Source organism: Tiliqua scincoides, chromosome 9, assembly GCF_035046505.1.
Source record: "Tiliqua scincoides isolate rTilSci1 chromosome 9, rTilSci1.hap2, whole genome shotgun sequence".
NCBI classification, from domain to species: Eukaryota; Metazoa; Chordata; class Lepidosauria; order Squamata; family Scincidae; genus Tiliqua; species Tiliqua scincoides.
In genome coordinates, this window is record NC_089829.1 from 48,288,381 (window position 1) to 48,310,827 (window position 22,447).

The 22,447-nt window shown below is 43.3% G+C and overlaps 1 protein-coding gene across 1 annotated transcript in view; it reads right to left on the minus strand.

Moving 5' to 3' along the window:
* Positions 1–22,447, minus strand: part of AMFR (autocrine motility factor receptor) — a 37,853-nt gene that overhangs the window by 6,660 nt on the left and 8,746 nt on the right. The window contains exons 5-12 of the mRNA XM_066637708.1: positions 18,794–18,834; positions 16,222–16,354; positions 14,517–14,650; positions 11,790–11,900; positions 9,129–9,319; positions 5,440–5,543; positions 3,566–3,700; positions 960–1,043 (exon numbers count right to left, since the gene is read on the minus strand). Of these exons, the coding sequence (XP_066493805.1) occupies positions 960–1,043; positions 3,566–3,700; positions 5,440–5,543; positions 9,129–9,319; positions 11,790–11,900; positions 14,517–14,650; positions 16,222–16,354; positions 18,794–18,834 (933 nt within the window). The remainder of the gene's footprint in view (positions 1–959; positions 1,044–3,565; positions 3,701–5,439; positions 5,544–9,128; positions 9,320–11,789; positions 11,901–14,516; positions 14,651–16,221; positions 16,355–18,793; positions 18,835–22,447) is intronic.

Consider the following 22,447-nt stretch of genomic DNA (forward strand, 5'->3'; position numbering starts at 1 on the left):
CCTGTAACGGCATCTCCAAAGTACATCAGTGACAAAGCTGAGGAAAAGATGCAGAGCAGGAGATCTTTCCAGATGAGGTGCTCCCCGCCCCCCTCAGGTGGCAGTTCTACATTGTATAGAGTAGGGTAAGAGATGACCTGCCCAGATCTGGCCCCTGGAAGAAAGAGCTAGCCACCTGAGGCCAAGAAATGCTGCTTCAGGAAGGGCCTGATCCAAGACACTTCTGCTTTGCAACTGCAGGTCCCCTTAAAGAGGGAATAATCCACAATGAAGCCCTTCTGGGATCATCACAGGGAGCTTTTTGGGGGAAGCCCCATTTTCCTTCCACTTTTGCCCCACATGGACAGACTATCCAGGGACTTTCCTTGGAGTGACAGGAGGAAGTCCAGGCTTCCTGGCCTGAGCAGGCTACGGGGCTTCATCCTTGTCAGTGAGATGGGAAGACATCCTTGCCTTTCCCACGTTCTTACAGTCTTCTTCCCTCACCTCGCTCCCCCCTTTCCTGCTACTCATTTCTTTCCTTACATTTCCTCTCTGTCCAGCCTGTCTCTTGCTCCTCTTTTGCCTACTCTATGCTGGTTCCGGCTCTTCCCCTCCCCCCCTTCAGCTGCTTGGCTATGAAAGCCTTCCTGGCAGTTGATGCTGATCAACACTCCATAGCCTCTCAGGGCCTCCCAGCACCTAAGGACGGAAGCAACATTTGAACTGTCACCTTAAGCAGCAACACCACTCTAGCCCATCGCTCTTCTCTGCTCCACACTTGTTCTGCTCCACTTCCCTGTTCCCTTTTGAATCCAGGGAGTGGGAGGAGCAGCAGCAGAGGCTCCCCCCAGTCCCCTGTCAATCTGCCACCTAACTCATGGGTAGGCTGGTTTTGTTCTTTCCAGAACTCCATTCTGCTGTTTGCACTTAGCTAATCAGTTTCCATTCGCTATAATGCACACTCTTTGCCAAGTTACCTGGGTAACCCCTTCAGTTTCCTCCTGGTCAGTACTGAGCCTTTCCATGGGACTGTTCAATGCAGGTCTGATGCTCTCTGAACGCTGGAAGTATAAAAAGAACCAACTTAACTGATGTGAATGGGGAAGCTAGACTCAAATAAAATGCTTTGATAAACAATCCACTGGGCAAAAGTGGTGGGCTTGGGGTCAGATCTTAGCTCTAATGCAGAATCACCAGGCAAGTCTCTTTCAGCCTCGGTATCCCTTCCATGAAAAGTTTATAAACACCACACACATGTTATGCTTTTCATTGTATGTCTAATAAGTGTTCAATGATTTCTCCTAAGGTATTCTGTAGAATGACTAACGTAAGCGGAGCTGGATTCCTTTACAATCTCTTTGTTTCTCAAACTGTGGTCTGGACACACCAGGTGGGTTTCGAGTCAATTTCAGGAGGGTCACGTAACACCTGGCGCATTATCTTGTGTCATGGTTGTTGCTAGACTTTTTTTTCTTTCTGATTCACTTTGCTACTGGAAAATGGCTGAGAAATAACCCCACTTGTTGCTGCATCACAATGACTGCACTTCCAGCCATGACATGACTTTTGGTGGGTCCTGGACAAACTGACATTCTAGAAGTTGTCATCCTGGGCTAAAACATTTGGGATCCACTGTTTTAGATACTTACCATATATACCGTATGTACTCGTGTATATGTAAAAAAATATGCCTAAAAATGACCTAAAAACATGGATCGACTTGTTTGTGTGTGTGTGTGGGTGGGATAGGCTGAGAAGCAGGACGCAGAGGGTGGGGGGAAAGAGTAATTTTACTTACTAGTAATTGTTCAGAGGCAGCAACAAAAAAAGTAGTCATTTTAGCTTCTTCTCCAAACAGGAAGACAAGTGAAGGCGCTTATGGGAATTCTAGTCTGTATGAGGGCTGCTGCTATGGAAGTGCTCCGCTGTACTCCTTACAAAGACTACAATTCCCATAAGCACTTTATCTCCCTTCCTGTTTGGAGAAGAAGGTAAAATAGCTCTTCTTCTTCTTGGCTTCTTGCAGCTGCCTCAGAACAATTCCTGGTAAGTTATTTTCAAAGAATTTTACACACCCCAAGTATTACCCCCAACTTATCGAGGGTCATGGAAAATGCCATCAAAAGCCCTCTTGAACAAAAAAAACAAAAAGGGAGCAGTTTCAAGGGGTAGGAATTCCACAGTTGGGGTGCCACTGTCAAGAAGACCCTACTCCTACCACCATCCTCCTCAACTCCATCAATGGTGGTATGTCCCACCATTCCATCATAAAAGGTAAGTGTCCAAGGTAAATTACAAAAAAAAGCACAATGTCAATTAAAATACCAACTAACAATGAATGCAGTAGAATTAAACCTCTAGTACAGCCATTTTCAACCACTGTGCTGTGGCACACTAGTGTGCCACAAGTGGTCCACAGGTGTGCCACAGGAATTTGGGGGAAGATAATTTATTAGTAGGGCCAATGGGGATGTGAGCCCCCACTTGGCAGCATGGTGTGCCTTGTTAATTGTCAAAAACCTGATGGTGTGCCCTGACAATTTTAGTGCCTTGTCAGTGTGCCACGACATGGAAGGCTGAAAAGTGACCAAAATGATTACTGGACTGGGCCACCTTCCTTATGAGGAAAGGCTGCAGTGTTTGAGGCTCCAGTCTAGAAAAGACACACTTGAGGGGGAACATGATTGAGACATACAAAATTATGCAGGGGAGAGTGAATAGGTGGATGTTCTTTCCCCTCTCGCACTGCAACAGAAGCAGGGGACATCCACTAAAATTGATTGTTGGGAGAGTTAGGACAGACAAAAGAAAATATTTCTTTACCCAGAGTGTAATTAGTCTGTGGAACTCCTTGCCTCAGGATGTGGTGATGGCATCAGGTCTAGATCCCTTTAAAAGGGGATTGGACAGCTTTCTGGAGGAAAACTCCACCACAGATTACAAGCCATAATGTGTACAGATTAGCTGCTTGCTCATCATTAGGGCTGGGTAGGAATTTTTTCTGTCATCCCAATTGGCTGTGGATGGCAGTTTTTTCTCCTACCCCAGACTAGCAAGGGAGGGAAGCTATGTTCAACAGGTTTCATGCATTAAAAATTGGTCACTGTGGTGTCTTTGTTGGGGTGTGTGAGGGTAAATAGAACGCCAGATGCAGGGGAATAGCAGTGCGATGCAAGTATCTTGTTGTCTTGTGTGCTCCCTGAGGTATCTGGTGGGCCACCGTAAGATAAAGGAAGCTGGACTAGATGATTACTGGGCCTGATCCAGCAGGACTCTTCTCATGTTCTTATGACCATGTGCTCTTCTTGCAACAACAGACTAATAGACAGCTTCCCCTTGATAAATATTAAGGACCACACAGAGGCAAGGAAAAGGAAACAGCATCACATTACGCAGTTCCTAGTTCACGATTACTCAAGACAGCACAGACTGAAAGCTTCACATTTCAGGGTAATATTTTCAGACAATGAATTTTGGAGAAAGAACACTGGTAACAATGGGCAGGCCTTGGGGGCACGTCAACTATAAGCAAACAAAAAGAGAAATTTCTGGTTCGTTACTGTATACATTTTGTTTGACTGACCTGTGTTGGGAAAGGCACTTGAATACGCCCCTCCAAAATATTGTCTGTTGTTATTTCTACGGAACGTGTCAGTTGCAGATCCTGAAGAATGAGGTGATAAGGAACCTGAGGAAACATCTCCTGAATCTGGTGTGCCTGGAAAAAGCAAGGCTTGCACGGTTACCACTGGCGACCCAACAGCATCATGCTTCGTTTCCCAGAACTCCCCAAAGCTCCAGCTTCTCATACTAAAGGACAAAAGCAAACACTGCAACCTCTTTCCAGCTGTCATTTGTACACATTAATAAGAGTTCACTGAAACAGAAATAGGAAGCTATTTCCACAAGAACAGACAGTGATGGAAGGACATGTTCTTAACACAAGAATATGAAATACTGCACAATTTTTCTTCAACTACATTTAAATAATAATGCATTATGTTTATCATGAACTTCCTCCAGGAAGCTACAGGCCATATATATTGCCTCCCCACACGATTCTATCTTCTCAACAGCACTGTGAGATAGGTTTGGCTTTATTTAACAGCCCCCCAAAATGCAGCTTTTTACCAATAAATACAACAAAATGCATCCCTGCCTTCTAGCTGGAAACAATGAGAAAGTTTGCCTGCAATAACTTCTTTCCAGGCCAAACTCCAGAGCCTGCAATTTGAGACATACACAAAAATTAGAAGTCTCCAGCTGTGTACTTAACATTGAAGCATGTAACTGGAACACAGAGATGTGTAGGAAAAATATGAACTACCTTTGGGATTACTCCTGGGGACGTACATCTGTACCTAATGTACATTTTTCTGCCTATGTGTGGGCAGCTGTGAATGAAATTAAGGGACCTGATTCACAGAATGATTCATGGGATAGGTGAAGTTAATGTTATTTAAAAACATTGCATAATATACTAGTACAGAAAATCCCCAACACTGTGGAGCTTATGGTCACCACAGAGATTCTGAGAAGGAATGGTGGGCACCACTGCAAAACAGCTGGTCCAGGAGGGGTGCACAATCACAAACTGGTTGACCAATGTATACACCTGGGATCCACCTAGGCACCTGTACACACCTGCTTTTCACTTTCCTCTGTAGCTCCAAACCTGCAAGCACCATTTCACCTGCTCTTGTCCTGCCCGGTTTGGCACCCTGCCCTCTGAAGCCCCATTTGGCTCAGCAAGTGTTTGTGCACTTAAAGATGGGAGAAGAGGAAGTGTTCGAGGGAGGAGGGAAATGTTCTATCAACCGACTCCCTACACTTCTTTCACAATATAACTCCAAGGAGCAGAGTCTAGACTCCGATGGCAGGAGCAAGAGGCTCTGCCAGACACATGTTCCTGGGCTCATCATACTGGGGCTCCTGATTGAGCAGCAGGCATTTCAAGAATACGTGCAGCAGAAAGCGTATTTGCTGCATATAACCTGCACACAACAAACTTCTGCACATGAATGGGCCACCAACGAGAGGGGCTAACCTTTCATTTCACACTAAAAATACCAATTCCACCTGAATTTGACACCAGACCATCCTTGCATCTCTCTTAAAAACTAAAATGGGAAAAATCAGAATAATCCACCTGCACTTCTGGCACATTACCTGCTCCAAATAGCATTCACCATTCTGCTTTACTAATCCTGCAGTGCAAATTGATGTGTGCACCACTATGTTAAAGGAAACAGGCAGGAAAGGGAAATGCTGTGTCTTGCAGTAAGAGCCACTAGGGAGTCTGCTCTTTTGGTTCACGAGGGTCTTGGCTTCTCAGCTACTTGATTCAAGCTACTTCTTAGCTACTTGATTCAAGAAATTTTTTGTGTGCTTACAACACTTTACACAGACATGAAGCTGCATAAATTACCAATGTCAAGAAAACACAGAGACACTGACCATAGCATTGAGCTGGGAGTTGCTTGCCTGTGCAATACCAAGGATATTCGTGGTGTGCATCACCTCCACTGAAAAGCTAGGCAGCCAGCTTGCTATGCGGGAGCCTGGAAAAGAAAGACAAAAAGCCAAGGCATGAAATCCTTCCAAGTAATTCGTGAGTTTAAATGCACTTACCTTCATTTTATTGTGAATGGAGAGCTAAATGCACAGAGGATTAAGAAGTACCATGTTTACTGAAACTGTCATTGGCTAAGATTTGACTGGGATGTGCAACGTAAAGACTCTTCATTAATACAGGAGTTGATGAACTGTTAGAAGACAACTGATGTTTTATTAAATGAAAATCCAGAAACAGTATCTGAACAGCACAAATAAATTCAAACCTATGGATTCCTCGGCAGAGAAGTGCGTGTTCACTATGGTTCAACAGTAGCACAGAACATGGTAGCTGGAGTAGTGGCCAGATTCCTTAGAATCTCAGTTTTGTTTTTGGTCAGCTTTGCCTGACCTGCCTATCCTGAGAGGAGGAGCTACCCACCTTAGGAAGAGTGACCCCGAAATGGAAAACCCACCGGAGAAAGGCAAGTTTCTAGCCCTTATGACGGCAAAGATATGCATGAATGTATGAGGTTGTCTTGTACTGCATCAAACCCTTGGTCAGGACTGTAAACACTCACTGGCAGCAGCTCTTCAATGTTGCAGACAAGGGTCATTTCTAGTCCTACCTGGAAACACTGCCAGTGACTGAACCTAAGATCATATTCTACACAGTAAACAGGTGCTCTACCACCAACCCATGGTGGCAGAGCACCCGATGATGTCTCAGAACATAAAAAGGGGAGGAAGGGAACTGAACAAGACTGTTAATGGTTCACAGACAGGGCTTCCAACACCAACTGCAGCTTCTTGCCCTTCCCCACAATTAGCAAAGCCAGAGTAACAAGTACCTAAGATCACAATTGCACAAGATTGCAAAAGTCAGTTTTTCTTGGTGCAATATGTGGATTCCCTGGCAAAAGAAATGGCCTTTTTTTTTTTTAAAGCAGAATATCTCCACCCTGTTCATAGCACAGCTAAGAGTCTATAATTCCTAGCCATCATATAGAGAATTAAATATATTTTCTGCTTAATGATCCCTCCATATTTATGGAGCTCCATGGGGACATAAAGCACATTTTGTCACTTCTGTAATCAGCGTCTCCAAGATAAAACATTGATAAAACAGTTTGGATCTTTAACATATAAGTGGGGGCATTAAATTTTTTCCAGCTGTCCACAGGCAGTGCTCTAAATAACTTTAAAATCTATCCCCTGCCTGTAACAAACACCTGTTTTTTTTTTAAGACATATGCTTAAGAGTTGTAAAGTTTTTCAGTATTCCCTTGATCAGGGGCATTGTTCTAAAGGAATCAAAGTTTATTAGGTTAAACAGCCCATAAGCCAAACACCTATAAATCTGAAATTAAAAACACCTTAAAACAAAACTTGGCCATGTCTATAAAAAATCCTTTACAAAAACTGCTTAAAGGTAGTTTCAGTCCTGGAGGGTCTGGGAGCACTGAATATTTTTGCAATCACTTGTTCAAGGTTGGTAGTGCATTACAGCATTCAACCAAATATGCCTGCCTCATCTTGGGAACCGTCAAAACTTAAGTAGAAAGGCAAGGCAAATTTAGCAGGAAATCTGAATCTTAAGTAAAGCATTTCTGCTTGGCTTCCTCCTGAAGGCATTCCCCAATCTTAGGTAACTTTTCTACAAGCATCTTCTTGCGTTCAGATTTCCTGTACTCTGTAGACCCAGCTTACATATTTTCATATCAGTTTCATCATTCCCATTTGTCCAGCAGCGTTCTTGTGCTTCTAATTTTGTAAAGGTGGGAAGGTTTTCAGCATTTGCTAATCAATATTGAAAACTGATAATAACTTTCCATATCAGTTAGGATCTTTGAGAGCCCTAAATCCAAACATATTATTATGGAGGCTATACAAGGAAGGATAGTATTTTCGGCATGAAAGCTTGTTGGAGTCTTTTGAGTTGTTCTGTTGGGCCCAGGAACCAGATCTGAAAGCTGTATAGTGAGCATGGCAAAATGTAGCTTTATGTTTTTAGAAGTGCTAGTGCATCTTGTCCTCCTTTAAAACAGAAACATTTTTTCAGTACTAATAAGGCTAGTTCAATTTTACTCTTGAGATGCTGAATACTTTTTGACCATGTAAGATTTGGTTGAAATACAATTCCCAGGTAACTAAATTCATTGACCTACTGCAGCTTGTATGTGCTGATGTACCATATTTTATTTGCCTTCCTTGTTGACATTGTGAAAACCATTATTTTAGACTTATCCTCATTTATTTCCAGTAGCTCTTCGTAGCAATATGCAATAAATGCTTTTATGGAGCGTTTTAGACCAACTTCAGTTCTTGACAATAAAACAAAGTCATCAGCATACAATAAAGCAGGCACCAGTCTATTTCCTAGGCATGGTGCGCAGGTGGCAGTTTCGAGTAGTTTTGGAACAAAATCATTTAAATACAGTTAAGCAAGTGGGGTGCAAGAACACATCCCTGCCTGATACCTCTTTGACCAGGTATGGAATCTGAAATGACTCCATCATTACTCAGCTTGACACAAGGAATTTCCAGAATGTAGGTGCATTATTAATTTTAACAATCTTTTAGTCATACAGGCAGCGTTTAGGTTGACCAGAGACATGCTTGTGACACAGAGTTTTAAAGGGCAACACAAAAAAGATAAATATTTTCTCTAATTTGCAATTGTGTACTGGATGACCATAATCCAGGGCAGCCACACAAGCACTCCTGCCTTTGCATCTGTCTTTTTGGTGTGTGATTTTTTGCTGGTGTGCCTGCCAGAGTTGATTCTGGCGAAATCAAGTGACCAGCCACAAGATGTCTTCGAGTTTGCTCTTAAGCCACCAAAAAGGAGTCCTGCTGTCTGCTTGCTGCTCTTGTTATCATGACAGCAGGTTTCCCTACAGCATGCTGTAACCCTGTGCTAACTCACTGTCTCATAAGCAGCAAACATGAAATGAGCAGTTAAGGTACATGAAATCATAAGCTGCTTTGAGTCCCCTTACTGGGAAAAGGTGGGGAAAAATTCATTAAACAAAATAAGATGAGCAAAACACTTTCATGAGGATCTCAAGATCTCTATCATTCTGAAAGCAAAGCCTGTTCTTGTCGTACACAGCAGTTATTCCTATTTTACACAGTCAGAAGCTGCAGTACCACAACATGATTAGTCTTAAACAGAGCTCGCTCAGGGCGACAACACAACCCAGCAAGTTGGGAAGTCACAAAAAAGATGATGTGACTGTGTCCACTTCTGCCCCTGAAAGAGAAGTCCTCAAAAACACAACTTCCTCTTTGCTAAGATGTCCGAGTGATATCTGTTGATTTTTCTGTCATGTAAACTGCTTTGTGAACTACTCTGGTTGAAAAGCATTAATAACAGTTTTTAAAATCAGAGTAGAAGGCTGCTACCGGTGTTTCTGGGCCAGAACAATGGAATACCTATACTGTTTGGCAGCAGCCCTCAGGAATTTGAGAGAGTTTTCCTTTACCTGAGGACACCAGAGATTGAACCTGGGGAATTCTGAATTCAAAGCAGATGCTAATCCACTGAGTTACAACTCCTCCCCCTATTGGTTAAAGGCAAATAAACTAACCATCAAAGTGGAAGAAGTGATTATGTTGGTTCAGGTGAGGTCTGCCTTCAGCTACTGCCACAGGAGCCAAGTTTTCATCCAGGTTCTCCCTTTGGTGGCCCTCCCTTGCATGATGGTTGTCAGTGATATTCAGAGACATTCTGCAGGTGGGACAGGAGGTGTCCTGTTCAAGCCAGGAGCGCAGGCAGGAGCTAATGATGAACAGGACAGTTTAAGTGAACTTCTCGGAATTAATGAACATAAACCAAGTGTGCCGTGAGCTGGTTATAAAAGAAAATAAAACAAAGCCTCAGTCAAGCTTCAGCCTTAAACACAAAGCTAAGACTTAAGGTGCCAAACACACACATCTCATTTTTTAAAAATTTAATTTATAGTTAGAGTTATGAGCCAACTTTGGCTGGCAACTTAGAAATGTTTTCATCAAAACATTTCTTGTCAACAGAATGGGTATGGAGGATTTCTCCTAGAAGCAAGTACCATAATGAAGGTGCCACCACAGAAAAAACCCTACATCTAGGGGGAGACAATGTTACTACAGATGGTGGTGGCACCCAAAACACTCTCTCTTCATTTGATCTTAATGCATGAAGTGGGTGGGTGGGAGAGAGAGAAGATGCACCCTACGATGACATCAGACATTTAGAACTTTAAGCCATTCCTGCCCAATATTGCATATACACAACAGGGATCAAATGTGTACACTTGTGGGCTGGGCAGAAATGGATTAATGATAAGCAAGTACCTTTGATTGTATCCAGCTGAGTGAGTGGAAGCCAGTATATGCAACAAAACTTTCCTATCCCTTCCCTTTCAGCAGCAGCCCTCCACCCTGACAAATCTTTCAAGAGTTTGCTGAAGCCAGGACACAGAGGAGATGGCTGCTGCATTCAGGAGGGGTAAACTGCAAAGAGTTAGTTGTGGGTCTCTCGTACAAATGGAACTCAGTTCATAACATACTGCAGGCATTCAGTATTCATCATACACGCACACAAATCTATGGCGCTAAGAGCTCAGTAGCATTGACAGTAAGTTGACCTCACAGGTAGAGGTGTTGTTTCTGGTGAGTAAACCTAAAACACTGAACACAATGGGCTTACTTCTGAGTAAATAACAGTTTTCAAACACCTTGACTCATGGCAGAGCAACAATATAATTTTCAGCAAGTGGAACAGCAGTTCTGAAGGGAAGCTTCAAGACTGACTGGTGGATATAAGTATCTTCTAGTAGCAACTCATTATCTTATTAGAGCAGTGATTTTCAGCCTCTCTCATCTCATGGCACACTGACAAAGTGCTAAAATTATCAAGGAACACCATCTGTTTTTGGACTATTGATAAGGCACACCATGCTGCCAGTGGAGGGCGCACATTCCCCCAACAGCCCTACTAATTAATGACCCTCCCGTGGCACACACGTGGACCATTCACAGCACAGTGGTTGAAAACTGCTCTATTAGAGGCTTCTTGAACTACTGATAAATATTTCTGGCATGGCTTGCACTGAACAAACTGTCCCCTGAATTTTACCCTCCTCTGATTTGATACCAGTGACATCTTGCATAAGTGAGATGGAAATAAGAGGAGCGAGGACCAAAAAGTACATGAAGATGCATATCAAAGCCACAACCCCACTGAGGGCTACTCCAGAGCTTTGCTTTATCAGACCAAATGTCTATTTAGTCCAGTATCCTCTTTCCAAAAGCAGAAAGCCTAGCTGGGGTCCCAGCAAGGCCACTTGAATAGCTATGAGGGCAGTAGCCCTTCCCCTCCTCCTGCCTCCCAGCAACGGGCATTCAGTTGCATGTTACCTCTGAGCATGGAGGATCAGCCATTGATTAACCTCCTTCACAAATCCATCTCAACAATCCCCTCTGAAAGCAACCACAGCAAATGATCGTTGTATCGAATCATATGCTTTGTATGAAGGAGTTTTCTTCATACATATCTTCAGGCATATCTTTGTGTGCCTTGACCTGAATCTATTGCCATTCATTTCCACAGGGTGGCCACCCCTGCAGATACTGGAGTCCCAAGCTGAAAATCCCCACACTAAAATTATAGGAGAAACACACTGTGTAAAACTGGAACACCTCAACTTGACTCAACAACACACCCAGTCCATTTTGAAATTCCAAAGTTCCACCACATAATGTGTTCTCTCAAGAATCACTCTAGCAGCTGGATTAAGGCAGCATCTGTTTCAGACTTCAAACATTAGCCTGTTTAAAACGTGGTGCCAGTGAACAAATGGGCTGCAAGCAAACAGCTGAGGAGATGAAGCAAGTTGGCCCCAACTGTAAGATTCAATACACAAGAAAAAAATCTAATACAGTGTAGGGAAATTAAAAAAATTAATGTAACAGCATTTTGAAGGGCTGGACTGCATGACGAAGACTGTCAACTATCATTTCAACTAATCTTTTGCATGGGTAGATAAACTTCCTGTCTTATGCATTTTGTTGCAAAGACACATTCCTGCACTGCGTTCCACTCTGGCTGGAGTCAGGGCTCTGCAGGCAGCCTGTCCATAAACTCCAACAAGGAACACACTATTAAGAACACAGAAGAGGTGAGTGAAAGAACTGGGTGTGTCCTGAAACCCATCAAATAATTGCAGACAAGTAGTGTATATTCTGCCCCACTTCATTCCCTAGGTGCGTACTTATGGAAGAGATGTCCACAAGGGAGTTTACGTGCAGCCTGCATGGAATCCCAGCAAATGGCACAGTCATCGTTATTCGCTGCAAGCTCTTCAGGAGTTGCCACGGCAAACCTATTATAGGGAAAGCAAACAGGGAATAATTACAAGAGCATCAGCACAGCAACAGACACAAAAGAAGTTCCACCAGAAATCTATCATCGACTCAACTAAAATGCCATCTTGGCTAGGATATCTAGCCTTCATTTAAGGATGAAGATACACAGGATTCCTTCCAACAGTTGGAATAATCAGTTTAGGCTGCAGTACTAAACAAGCTTACTTGGGAGGAGGACCCACTAATTGCAATGGAACTTAATTCTGAGTAGACATGCATAGGATTGGGCTGAAGACATCTACTCTGTTCAGAATTCGCCAAAGGTCCCATTCACATGCAATGCCAAATTATGGCTGATAGGAATAATGCTTGAGTTCTCACGATACCACTGCCCCCTCCTATCTCACACCATTTCTGACCCTTGATGGTGGATCACATAATAGCTGTGGTTTGTGTTTGTCTGAAAACCAGTTCACAAACTAGGGGCACAATCCTAACCCCTTATGTCAGTGCTTTCCAGCAATGGCATAGTGGTGCCAAAGGGGCTTGTGCTGCATCCTGCAGTTGGGTGTCACTCACGGAGGCCTCCTCAAAGTAAGGGAATGTTTGTTCCCTTACCTTGGAGCTGCATTGCCCTTATGTCAGTGCTGGAAAGCACTAACTTAAGGGGTTAGGACTGAGCCCTAGGACATTTAATACTCAGAAACTGCACACAGTCATCATGACTTATAATCTGTGATGCACTTTCCCCCCATAAATCAAGTAATTCCCTTTTAAAAGCATCTATGCCAGGTGCCAACACAACATTCTGTGGTAAGGAGTTCCACACACCAATAATACACTGGGTGAAGGAAATATTTCCTTCTGTCCTCTTCTTGCTCTTTAAATGTAGCTAATACAGGGAGAGTTTCCTCTTCCCGTGCTAGTTCAGGTCCCAGCCGCCCTGTATTTTGACCCTTGTCCTGCTCCCTGATGAGGAGACTCCCTGGCTGGCTCCTGCATTTTTTTCTTCCCTGTGCTGCTGGCTCTGTTGGGCAAGGCTGCAAGCAGAGACCCCTGCCAAGTTGTTAATTATCTCTACTTTGCAAACTTCTATCATTTATTTGTTTAAGAGATTTCTATACCGATTTTCTAAACATCCAAAGTAGTTTACAATGAAACATCAATACATAAGAACGTCAAAATAAATTATTAAAATAAAAAACCATTAAAACAATAAAACAATTTTAAACAACAAAAGAGCACATAGGAAATAAATAATACATAGCAGCATAAAAGTTTTTAAAAGTTTAAAAAGTTAAGGGGTCCCTAAGGAGCACCTCCCTCCCCAAAAGCCAGGTGAAACAGACAGGTCTTCAAATGCTGCCAGAAACCGTGTACTGAAGAAGTTGTTCTCAGATCTTCTGGCAGCTGGTTCCAGAGGTGTGGTGCCACAACCTTGACATGGCACCCCAGAACTTCAACAGCTCCCTTGGAACACGGTGGGAAAGAGTGGCAGAGCTGGGTGTCATTCACATATGGGATGAATATGCAGAATTAGAGACTGCCGAGAAGGTCCAACTGACATAAAGGACCAGTACAAAAACCAGAGGAGTTATCAGAGGATTGTCAGACAAGGGCAAAATCTAAAGCAACCAGAGCTATAATGTTTACTTTATCAATTGGCTGGACTGGTTAGTTCCACTATGAAGAGGTCCCAAATAACTGTACAGCAATATTTTAAGGAGCACCAGGCATATTTTAAGAAAGAACATTATTTCTCTCTCATACACAAGAGGGAACATCTTCTAAGACAATACCTGCTATGACAAGTGCACTAATTATAAAGAAAGAATGTTCCCCCCCCCTTCAAATGATCTTTTTACTCTTCATGCTTATATTTATGCCAATATAACTGATGAAATAGACTGAAATGCATAGGATCAATTGACAAGTATTTTTTACTTGGATGACAGGCCTAAAACCAGTGGGGATGAGGAAAAGGCTAACCACAACTCTCCACCTCCATTTCTATGCTGTTTTTCAGCCAGTCAGTTACGTTTGAGATAACTGAATATTTGGTTCAACAAGTTTGTTACAGTGAAGCCAGTCATGCAACTGCCACAACATAAGGAAACAGAAGAGCCAAACTGTACACCAGAAACCTCCGCCTACACAGCTTGGGGTGTGTGGGGAACAGACCTACCCTGTTCACCTCAATTCCCTCAGGTGCCTGACATTCCTTGAAACGGGAGGAGTGAATCACACAAGTCCTCCTCCTGTCCATAAGGCAGGGCTCCTGAGGCACACCCTGGGCTCTCCCTTAATGCCCGTCCTTCCTCTCTCCACCTGTTACCGACTATCTTTTTAGATTTCCCTGCTCCCAATTGTTCCCCGTCCTCCCTGTCTCAGAGTTGCCCTGGTGACCCTGGAGGGGCAGGAACAGGAAACCTTCTCAGCAGGAGACCAGGATTATGCTTCACAAGGAACTCAGCATCACCCACTGGGACTTCCACAAGGTCCCCTCAGCTGCCTGGAGTGGTGTTGATGTTGATCCCATCAGAGGAAAGGTGCCCCACGTTGGGCCAGCAGGATGCCAGCCAGGCACTGTGGACCCAGACAACCCATCATAATGCAACTGCAATCAACTTTACCGTGCTTCCATATTTCCTACAACGCGGAGATAGTTCTTGTGGCGGCGAAGTCTACGCTGAACCTCATGGAATAGATAACGCAGTTGCATAAAGATTACCAGGCTGGCCATCGACAACCAGATATTGCCAAATAGCTTATAAATTAAAAAAGAAAGATAAAGCATTAGTTCAGCAACTGTTAAACTGAAAAAAGATTGACCTACGAACATGCACCCTCCAGCAATGATCTTTCAATCTATCACCAATATCTGCTGCTGTAAATTACCATAGCAGTCCGTCTCATACATTCAGCCTTTAAATAATAACCACAGAATACGGCCCTTGTATTTCTGGGTTCCACAGTTCACAATTTTTTCCTCCTTTCCAATGATAGCTTTAAGCATATAAAATACACACTCTCAACCCATCCAACTGAAGCTAACACTTCACGCATGCCATGGAATGGGTTTTAGTTCATAACAGCCAAAGCCATAATTAAGGTGCCTGATTTTATGGTGCCATAAGACTTGTTCTTTTAAACTGGGAAGCAGAAAATATTCCAGAGTGCACTTGGCTCTCCCTCAAAAGCCAACACATTAGCATGCCAAGAAGTGGCTTCACAAGCAGCTTTAAGATCACTGCTCTGTTGAGACTGCTACACAACAGTTTTCTTTTTCCCCCAAACACGAAGCAAGAAGAAAGCCCCCACCCCAGGACAGCATCCCAGAGGTTACAGTCACACTACAGCATGCAAGAAGCAGCAGAATTCATGTCTGCTTCTCCTTGCAGCTTCTTCTCCGGAAGGAAGAGGGAACGCAGCACATGGTACTATCAGTGGACTGTGGGATCAAGAGGGGAACTCAGGCAAGTGGGGAAGGAAGTGGGTCACTGCTCCCTAAAAAATGCTACAAAACTTCTATGACAAGGCTGAAACAGAAATTAAGAAGGGGTTCCATGTTTCAGGTTGGAGACTGAGGTATATCTTGCATCTACAAAGGCTGAAGACCATTAACTTTTACAATACACTGTACCATCATACAATGTATTCGTCCCTAATGGACATCAGGAATGTTCCAGCACTTTCATGTTTCAGTCTGAAGGCAGCAGCTTCATTTGCTTACTGCTCCCAAAGGGAATGAGGATAAAGCCCTCAAAGGACCGCATAATAGGATGCAATAAAGATCTCCACAATACAAGATGTCACTTAGAACCAACAAGATGTGGAAGAAAGCAAGATAATAACTGCTTGTGAAATGGATAATTATTAGGATCTACACTGCACCACAACAAAACCTTTCTAGGGAGGCATGTGCATAGTTAAGTATATTCTGCAGCCAGAGCTTGGCTGTTTTTATCACAGTACATCCCAATGCCACTGAGACAAGCTATTTCCCAGTTTAGAGAGTGGCCTGCCTCTTCTGTCCTGCAAAATGCTGAGACAAGAAGAGCTGAAACAGTCTGCATGGGTCTCTACACACTCCTAGCTCTTCTGTGGATTACAAGCAGCAGCAATTACTAAATAGATTGTGAGCCCTTTTGGGACAGGGGACCATTTAGTTGGTTTTTCTCTGTAAACCATGTCGTGAAGTTGTTTTGTTGAAAAGTGGTAGAGTATATACATTTTTAATAATCATAAATAGCAACATTCCATTTTTACTCTTCTATGAAAGCCAATTCTGTGCTGAGCCCGTTCTGCAAAAGGATAGGAGCTAGTGATGTTGCTTACCAGCATGTGAATGTGGTGCATCAGATCCAGCGACAGAAGTGTTAACTCCATGATGAAATCTGTATAATAAACGTACGTTCCCTTGCTCTCCCAGGTGCCCTCATGATTGAGATCCCAAAGATGAATGACGTAACTGGGTGAGTGCAGAAGAGATACTTATGTTATCTGAACCAGCAATATATTAGCTTTACAAACAAAGCAGCAACAGAACTAAGAACAAAAGAAGAGCCCCACTGGATCAGGCCAAAGGCCCATCTAGTCCAGCATCCTGTATCACAGTGGCCCCACCAGATGCCTCAGGGATCACACAAGACAACAAGAGACTGCATCCTGGTGCCACTCCCTTGCATTTGGAACTACCTGCAACTACTCCTTCCTAACACACTATGGTACACACCTGTTACTAATCCTATGGCCCATGATCCATAAGGGCAACGTAGTCCAGCAAGAAGCCGATATGGCCTTTTTACTCACCTTGCCTGCTGCCTTAGCTAGGCTAGTAATAATACAGGACAACATTAAAGGACCAACATTCCAGGGGTAAAAAACTAATCTGATTTGGGCTGTAAAATGTACACAGAAGCGAGTTTTCCTAACTTGTAGTAGAGTTTGAATGTGCATTGAAACAAATATGAAAGTGGGGATTAAGATGAGAAGATTGGGAAAGAACAAAGCGACAAATACTTTGTATCCCAAAGATTTCTGTCCAACTCTCTATACAAGCAAGGACATCAACAAAGCACGGTTAGTGAGGACTAAGTGCTCAGAACATTCCAGATGTGAGGACTGGTAGTTCCTGAGCAATACAACATTTCACCATGAGAGAGAAAGAAAATATTCATACCCTTTGGGCAACAATCCACATGTTCAGTTTGTACACCATAAAGCATACAATATAATGACCCACTGTACCAGTGCTGCTGCCTCCCTACCACGGGATGCACTGCATGCCCCTTTGGCACAGCTGCACAAGCACTGGAAAATTGGATAGGATTGGGTCCTAAGTCATTACAAAGGTATCCAGTCGTCCCCCCCCGCACACTTTTCTGAAGAGTAGAAGACTGGTGCAGCCTATTTATCCACAGATTTTTTATCTGCAGATTTGCAGCTATCTGCAAAGAATGGGGTGGGGGAACTGAAAGTCACACACACCTTTGCCTCCTGTGCCCTGCGCTGGCATCTCGCTCCGTTTCCCGGTAGCCCAAAACACTGCAAAAAGGCTCTGCCTCGCCCAGGCAGGGAAATAGCCCTGGAGCCCTGGAAGAGGTTCCCCTTGCAAGGAACATTAACATTCCTGGAGCCCTTCAGTCAGCAAAGAGGCTGAAGAGGGAAAGGGGGGGCGGAAAACCTCTGTAGCCAGAACACGTGCAGCAAGGTGGAGCTCACTCTCTCGCTCTTGCTCTCTCTCTCTCACACACACATGCAGGGGCAGGTGTGGTAGCAAGAGAGGGGATTGCTTTAAAAAACCCAGGGAGTGTTTGCCGAATTCCCCCCCACGGTGCAGGCAATCACCGACACAAGCAACCCCCCCCCTGAGATGGTGTAGGCAATCACCGACACAAGCAACCCCCCCCTGAGATGGTGCAGGCAATCACCGACACAAGCAACCCCCCCCCCACTGAGATGGTGCAGGCTATCACCGACACGAGCAAGCCTTCCCAGTAAGCAAAGCATGTGATTTAGCCTACAATCCTCTCCACACTTTCCTCGGAATAAGTCCCATTGACCACAATGGGGCTTACTTCTGAGTAGAAACGCATAGGGCTGGACTCTTAAAAGCTCAGCGGGGCAGCTGGCAACGGGAGGGCTGAGTACGGAGCAAAGGGGAAGGGATTGATAACAGCTGCCTTAGTTTCCTTCCATCCGGAAGTGTCAGGCTGCAGTGTATTTGCATAACTCTATGGAATTTAGCACAATGCGTTTTTTATTAATCACACCAAGTCACGGAATGGAACTAACGCAAATAAATAGGCTCCACCTGTACTGGAAACACTTCCAGCATGAATGGTTACACTGATAAAGTTGTAACTATTAAGGCAATCCAGCTAAGGCCTGTAGAAAGTACATTAAGTAAGAAGATGCTTGAATTCATTGTTTTTCCAACATTTGTTATGCCATAACCACTGACTCCAATTTATTTTTTTTTTGTAGATCTGACTCATGTTTCATCCATGTGCAGAATACTGAAAGAAGAGGCATGTCAGCCAGAGCGACAGTATCTACCATATTCAGAAAGTGCTCAGATAATTTTTATTGCTACTAAGTTTGAGCAAGATGCAGGCTTCCAACTAAGTGGCAACAAGCTGTTCAACCCTGATTTACTTCATTCTCCTAATTTTAAATCAACTACTAGAACATTCTATTATTCTTAATTCTGTTCCACCATGTGTTTTTTAAGTTTACACCTTACTGCATTTCTGTCACTGCAATGAACTATAGTATGCAAAGAAAAAAACAGAAAAACCAACAGTTTGGCATTTGAACCAAAGAGCAACCTTCCACCACCAACCCTGACACTTTGTAAACAAAACCCCACCTATGCCCTGGACACATGACAAAATCCCCTACTTACCGTAAAATCACATGCACAGTTCTCACGGTGACCAGGAGGGACTATTGGGTATAAAAAAGAAGCAACTCATTAAACAACATTTGAAACCCAACTTTGCAAACTAGAAGAACAAGAGCAGTTTTTTCAGATTGTTACAGGCTTCTTAAATTTCAGTCCTAAATTCTTGCCAACTGCCAATTCTGGCTCCCTGCCTGTGTCCAAGATTGAAGGTTACAAGTTCAGGCTGTGGATTCTTCATTAGGACATTGGATGATGATGGGAGGGAGTTTCCAAATGGTTTTCAGTAGATTAGGGGTAGACTTAAGGAAGGAGAGACAAGTAAAAGGACTGATAAAACCAACTAATAGGAAAGAATGTATTTATCCTACCAGGAGTTTTAAAAACTCATCCTACCCCCCCCCCCCAAATCAAAGCCATAAGAAGCAGCTCTTTATATAAAGGAAAGAATCAGTCAAAACATTAACCAAAACGTATCTTGCAGCACTCCTCTCTCATGGAAACTGCAGGTTCTTTCCTCACAGGTTAGGCAACTTGGGCGTGGTAGACTTATCCTGCATACATTGTTCATTTATGTAACTGTCTGATCCTAGTTATCAGTGAGACATTTATTAAATGTATTAAATGCCCTATTACAGGTAGGGGATGCCGTTGAGGGCTTACTGAAGGCTTTCAACCAGCCTTCAATCCTGTATGCTGAATTATTCAATGGTTTCCCTTCACAAGTTTCGAGTTTGGTGAAGCACTTAAACTACAGAGAAAATGCATTTTGTTGTCTGTGCCACTAAATATCTGCAGATTTGCCAGGATGCATAAGGAGGAAAGAAGAAAAGATCACCCCATCAAACTAACGAACAAGGGAATTAAAATTTCATTTCTAATGAGGCTAAACTGCAGAGAATTGCGAAACAGGCTCATCCTACACACTGATCAACTAACTGGAAAGAAGTCAGATAAAATGCAATACAGTAGCAGGACTGCTACATGAGACATCTGTCCTGTGACTTTCCATGCAGAACAGAACAAGGGACAGAGGAGACGGCAGGCTGAACGTGACACAAGAACTTATTACTACAGCAAAAAAAAAATAATAATCCACGGTATAATCCACAGGCAGGAGGTCTGGTCTAGAGGGTAGAGCCTCCGTTAGCCCGAAGATAACATCAGAAGGTCGCCAGTTCAAGGGCATCGGCAGCTCCTTGAACGGCTGAGAATGGCGAGATCTTGAAGCAGCTGACAAGCTGAGCTGAGTGATTCCACCTGCTCTTGGTGTGAACAAGAAGCGTCTTGGCTGCCCTCCATGTGAGAGATGGAGCTGCTTGTCAGCCTGCTGGGAGAACCGGAGGCCAGAAGTGAGACCAAACCAGGAAGATACATCTGAAATGTTGCTGGTTCTTGAAAGAGAGAACCTCTATGATCGTAAAAATCCCCTTGAGGGATTTAGAAACGCCTGCCTATGTAAACTTCCTTGAATAAAGTCAGAGGAGTAATCTGATGACCAGAAAGGCGGTATATAAACACTTAGTTATTATTATTATTATAAGGTTACCTTAATAAGTAGAGAAATGCAGGAAATTCTTTGTCATTCTATCCAGTATGGGTAAGGACTTGACTAGAGTACAGGCATGCCCTGGGATCCGTGAGGTTCCACAATGGAGCCCCGCAGATACCAGGGCAACCCTGAACTCTAGTTAGCTGAAACCACAGATACTGGTTAACTGAAACCATGGTTAACTGAATGCCCCTCCACCCTCCAGAGGCAAGGGAAGCCTGGCCAAAAAAAAGAAGTGTTTTTTCGGCTGAAACAGCCATTCTGAGCCCTGCAGAGGCTACAAGTGGACACACGCAGCCTCTGCAGGCCGCACAAGAGCCTCCGGAGGGGGGGTGCTCCCATATCTGCGATTAACTGAAATCGTAGATATGGAATTCACAGATACAGGGGGTGCAGTGTACTGCATTCAGTTCTTATAACTAGGAGTGTTTGAAAATGGTTTTATTTTTTCCATAGATTTTGTGATTTAAAAGGCAGAAAGTGGTGCTATGTGTTTTTACTCCATTCTCATTTTTATTAATTTTAAAACACTTTAAAAGTGTTCTAAGTAGGTGTCAGCAGATGAAGCCACAATAGTATTTCTAACTGGAAAAGAAATCTAATTTTTGAAAATATCTTAAACACCAAAATGTGGTGGTGTGTTTTTATTTGGATATTTTAAACACACATGTAGCATTTATGCTTTTATGTGTTTTTAACCAAAACAAACAAACAAAAAACCTAGTTATAACACTTCCTAACAGGCATCATGAAGGTGGGAATGGGGAAGCTGAAGAACAGAAATAAAGAGGGAAGAATTTGACACCCGTGGGAGGAGTGAAGGAAATTGGGTTGTTTAGACTGGAGAAAAGAAGGTGTGGATTACATGAAAAGTTGTTTTTTTAAGAAGGATAGGAATCAGCCACCTTTTACCTAAAGCAGGCAACATGAGAAATCAAAACTTTTGTGAAAAGGTTAGGGTTATTCCTAAGTATAAAAGTAGGCGCGGAAAAAGCTGCAAAAGTGCAGAGTGAAATCTCTCATCACTAGAAGTTTGAAGAAATGGTTGGTTGCAGCAGGGCCAGGGGATTCCATTCCTGAGGCAGTTGCAATGAGGTCCTGAAGTAGATATTCTGCAGCTGGCAGCAAAATGGAGCCAGTGTCCCATCAGGCTCAGTTCTCAAATAGGTAGGGCAGCCATTTTCAACCACTGTGCCGTGGCACACTGGTGTGCCGCGAATGGTACCTAGGTGTGCCGCGGGAATTTGGGAGAGGGTCATTTATCTATAGGACCATTGGGGGATGCGAGCCCCCACTGACAGCACAGTTTGCCTTGTCAACTGTCAAAAAGTTGATGGTGTGCCTTGACCATTTTAGCGCCTTGCCAGTGTACCGCGAGGTAAAAAAGGTTGAAAATCACTGAGGTAGGGGTATGGATGAAGGAATGCTGGGGAAGGGATTGTTTGTGGTGCTGATTTCTTAGGGAACAAATACTGAGAAAAGCAGCACTGATCAAATAAGCAGTTATATATGAAAGGAGACAATGATAGCAAGAGTGTCAAGACACATTCTGTCTTCCCTTTCCCTCAAATCTAGAGAACTCCCTAATGAAAGAGCTCTCAGATTCATCTAGGAATGAATGCTGTAATTCATCCTGACTCACTGAAACTGTGCAAGCCATAGATTCAGATATATCAGGGGTGGCTAACTGCTGCTTGGGAGCTCCTTGAAATATAATGTGCTCCTGCCCCTCTGAAATATAATATGTGGCTCTTGGAAATATGTTGGCTGAACTCCTTTCTGCATCACAATTAATATAAAAGGTAAATAAGAAAATCATCAGGTATAAACTGATAATCCACTGGATTAAAACAAATTTAATGTTCATTGTCAGTAAATATGTTTAAGTATTTAAATGCTTCTTAAATATTGCGGCTCCCAAACATCCAAAGTTTATTGCTTGTGGCTCATACATTAAGTCAACTTTGTCCACCTCTAAGATACATGAACGATATTGTTAACTACTTAGAAACTGAGTCTGAGGGTGGATGCAACGTACAAATGATTTCTCGTATATAATGGCTGACGCTTACACAAATAAAGCCAGGAAGGGTTAAACCAGGAAT